This window comes from Etheostoma cragini, chromosome 6 (assembly GCF_013103735.1).
Source record: "Etheostoma cragini isolate CJK2018 chromosome 6, CSU_Ecrag_1.0, whole genome shotgun sequence".
Classification (NCBI taxonomy): Eukaryota; Metazoa; Chordata; class Actinopteri; order Perciformes; family Percidae; genus Etheostoma; species Etheostoma cragini.
In genome coordinates, this window is record NC_048412.1 from 28027618 (window position 1) to 28031285 (window position 3668).

The 3668-nt window shown below is 47.8% G+C and overlaps 1 protein-coding gene across 1 annotated transcript in view; it reads left to right on the forward strand.

Annotated features, from left to right (window-relative positions):
* LOC117945930 (beta-2 adrenergic receptor) overlaps positions 1 to 2059 on the forward strand; it is a 3386-nt gene extending 1327 nt beyond the window's left edge. Inside the window, exon 2 of the mRNA XM_034873675.1 lies at positions 706 to 2059. Within this exon, the coding sequence (XP_034729566.1) occupies positions 741 to 1775 (1035 nt within the window). The 5' untranslated portion in view covers positions 706 to 740 and the 3' untranslated portion in view covers positions 1776 to 2059. The remainder of the gene's footprint in view (positions 1 to 705) is intronic.
* Positions 2060 to 3668: the final 1609 nt, after the last annotated feature.

The following is a 3668-nucleotide window of genomic DNA, read 5'->3' on the forward strand; positions in this document are numbered from 1 at the left end:
CTGGTAGCTGTGCAAGAGAAATCTCAATCATTCCCAATCAGCAGAGACCGAGAGGTAGGTATATGTTAGGAGATAACGTAGGTCTCCCTTAGAGATCGGGTGAGAAGGTCAGTGAGCCGAGAGGAGCTCGGAGTAGAGCCGGTGCTCCTTCACGTCGAAAGGAGCCAGTTGAGGTGGTTCGGGGATTTGGTAAGGATGTCTCCTGGGGGGGTCCCCAGGGAGGTGTTCCAGGCACGTCCAGCTGGGAAGAGGCCTCGGGGAAGACCCAGGACTAGGTTAGGGGACGTCAGAGGCCTCGGGGAAGACCCAGGACTAGGTGGAGGGACGTTCAGCTGGGAGGAGGCCTCGGGGAAGACCCAGGACTAGGTGGAGGGACGTTCAGCTGGGAGGAGGCCTTCGGGAAGACCCAGGACTAGGTGGAGGGACGTCCAGCTGGGAGGAGACCTCGGGGAAGACCCAGGACTAGGTGGAGAGATTATGTCTCCAACCTGGCCTGGGAACGCCTTCGGATCCCCCAGTCGGAGCGTGGTGTTGTGGCTCAGGGAAAGGGAAGTTTGGGGTCCCCTGCTGGAGCTGAGACCTGGAGACCTGGTACCAGTTAGCGGACGAAGATGGATGGATAGACAGGTTCACATTTTTAAACACAACACAGTTTAACTGACCAGTTTTTGCACCTCTGACATCTTTCTCTGGTTTAATTTTCAGGTCATGAAGTGAATGCTACAGCGACAGTTTATCCGATGATTGAGACCGGCACCGCGACCATGTTGGACCGAACTGAGCCGGCACACTGCACCGTGTGCTGCTGCACGCTGGCAAACAAAATCCTCATGGTGCTCTTCATGGTGCTGCTGATCTTCGCCATCTTGTTTGGGAACTTGCTGACTCTGGCTGTGGTTCTCGGGACCAAACACTTCCACACGCCGCAGGGTTACCTGAAGGCATCCCTGGCCGTGGCTGACCTGGCGGTGGGGATTTTCGTAGTGCCGCTCTCCGTCTACGCCGAGGTCTACCTCATGGTGGCCGACTTGGCGCCTGAGTGGACGTCCTACAACTCGCAGTTAGTGAGCTTCCACCCGTGCAACCTCATCGGACCCATCTTTGCCGGGTGCACCCTGGTCTCCATCACCACCATCTTCCTGCTGACGATCGAGAGGAGCATCGCCGTGTTGCGGCCGCTGCACAAGGACTCTGTGATCACAAGGAGAAGGACCACGATCCTCATCGTCCTCTCCTGGGTGGGGAGCTTCTTCCTGGCGGTGTCGCCAATGGTCTTCAGCAGCGAGATCTCCCTGGAGTACAACTCCTGCAGCCGGATGTGTAACTACGCGTTGGGGACCATTGGCGAGTTCCCCAGCCAGGCGTGGAACATCCTCCTCCTCTTCCCAATGTTCGACTTCACCCTCCTCGGGGGAACCGTGGTCATCAACGTGGTCTCTCTGTCCAGCATCAGGCAGCACTCGAGGCGCAGGAAACATCTGGCCGAGGGGGAGCGCCAAAACAGCAGCAAACCTACGTTTTCGGACATCAAAGCAGCCAAAACCATTGGGACTCTGACGTTGGCGTTCACCGCCTCGTTCACCCCTATCGCGGTCTTCGTGGTCGGGAACGTTTTGGGGAATAAATGGTGCGACTTTTCCTTTTTCGCCTTCTGGATTTTGGCCACCAACAGTTGCTGGAATGTGATCATTTACAGCGTGAGGGATCAGAAGTTCAGACTTTGCGCACACAAGCTCCTCATGCCTTTCCAGAGAAAAACCTCAACCAAAGTCTAAAAAAGCTTACGGTGGACCAAAGACTTGAATTTGAGGACCGCATCATTTGGATTTAGGTCTTTTTGTCTCAGAAAGTCTTTGTTCAACACACATTGTCTCGATAAGAGACGTGTCTGCATGTTTCGTGGATTGCTGTCGTGAAGTTACAGGTTTTTTGATCACATGGGTTGGATTTCTTCGTGGGCGTTTGTCTTGTTGTGTGTGTAGCAGAAGCTCGTTTTAGTCTGTGGAATGGTTGTGTAACTTGAGTGTGATCAATTAAAAACATGATGCTAACTAAATCTGACCGTGTGTCTTTGAATGGGATTCAAGGTTTGTGTCCGGGCCCCAAAAATGTCATCTAGAATTAACCCTCTGAACCTCTGAAGGCCATTTTTACAGCTCATTGTCCGTCTGGATTTATGTTATATAAAAGCTTGTAAAACATCAACCCTGTTGTCTACAGTCAAGATATGAACATCATTTTTTTCAGGACAAACTGAGTTATTCCAATATTTGGGCTGCAATGAGGTCACTTGAATGTTAAAATTGGTTGTAGGGCCTTAAAGATAAATAAATAAAAAAACGGAATATGAATCTCACAGATTTGTATTGGTATCACAGACTGAGCAGTTAAACCTATAAAACACTTCTCACATGTCTCGGGAGTCACACTGTGAGAAGAAATAATCCTCATAACTTATACAGATGACAAAATACATACATTTTTTCAAAGAAAGTCAAGTTAAAAAGAAACTCGTATTTCAGATGTAGACTTTTTTTTCAAAGTTTTCAAGGGTTGAGGACGCAAAAGTCTTTATTCAAATAAAAAAAAAAGGTGTCAAATCTCAATTCTAACAGCAGCGTCTTTCAGTTTGGGCTTTAATTGTGTCTCTGAGTACGTGAGCTGCCGTCCTTGAACTGCCTTCATGACACAGAGCTGCAGAGGAAACAGAAGAAAGAAAGAAAGAGTCATCGTTTACACCGGACGATGTCTCTTCCTGCCGTGCACGTCGACCCCCGTGAGTCACCGAGTGCAGAGATGAAAAGCACCAAGGACACGATCGATGAGGAGGGACGTTGGCATCCTCTGCTTTGTCCCTGCCTTAGATCTGAATAAAGCTCATCGACTGAATAATGCTCTCAGAGACAGAAGGTCAGGAGCACGAGAGGTGATTTGAATTCAATTTTCTGGTGAGTACAGAACCTTTAAAAGAACAAATGATGTTTCTTTTTTGCATAAAGCAAAGCCTGTAAATCAACCGATGTGTTTTTGTGTCGCTTGTGACAGGTTTAACCTTCCTGTTGTCCTCGCGGTCACGTTGACCCGTTTGCAAAATAATTATTTTGGGCCTTTCCACCTTTTATTATATCAGAACTGTGACCAAGGAATGTTGTAAAAAGCTTCAAAAATTCAGGAACAATTCAACACAAAGACTTTTTTTCTTCCAAATGCTGAAAAAAGCAACCAATCAAAATCGGAAAAATTGGTAAATGTGACAAAAATTTGTTGAAAAGAAGTGCTAAAAAAAAATTGGTAAATGTGAGAAAAGAACTTGTTAAAACAAACTACAAGAACGTAATAAAAGTGACAAAAAAATTGGAAAAAATCAACAAAAACATTGAGAAAAGTGTGGGGAAAACAACTTCATTGTCAAAATTTTGGCCCAGAAAAACACAAAAGTTACAGGTCAATGGGACGGCAACACGAGGGTTAAAGAAATGCCAATAAACAAGAGCACATGATTCCCCCATCCAGCATGGCTATGTGGACTCGCCAGACCCTCCTCCTAGCGCTGTGGAGGAGGGTCCGGCGATGCGAGACTCCTGTACTGGTGAAAGTGAAGGTTTTAACATGGTGAGGCTGGAGATGATTACTCGTTGTGGTCTTGCAGCTGGAGGATCTCCTGCAGC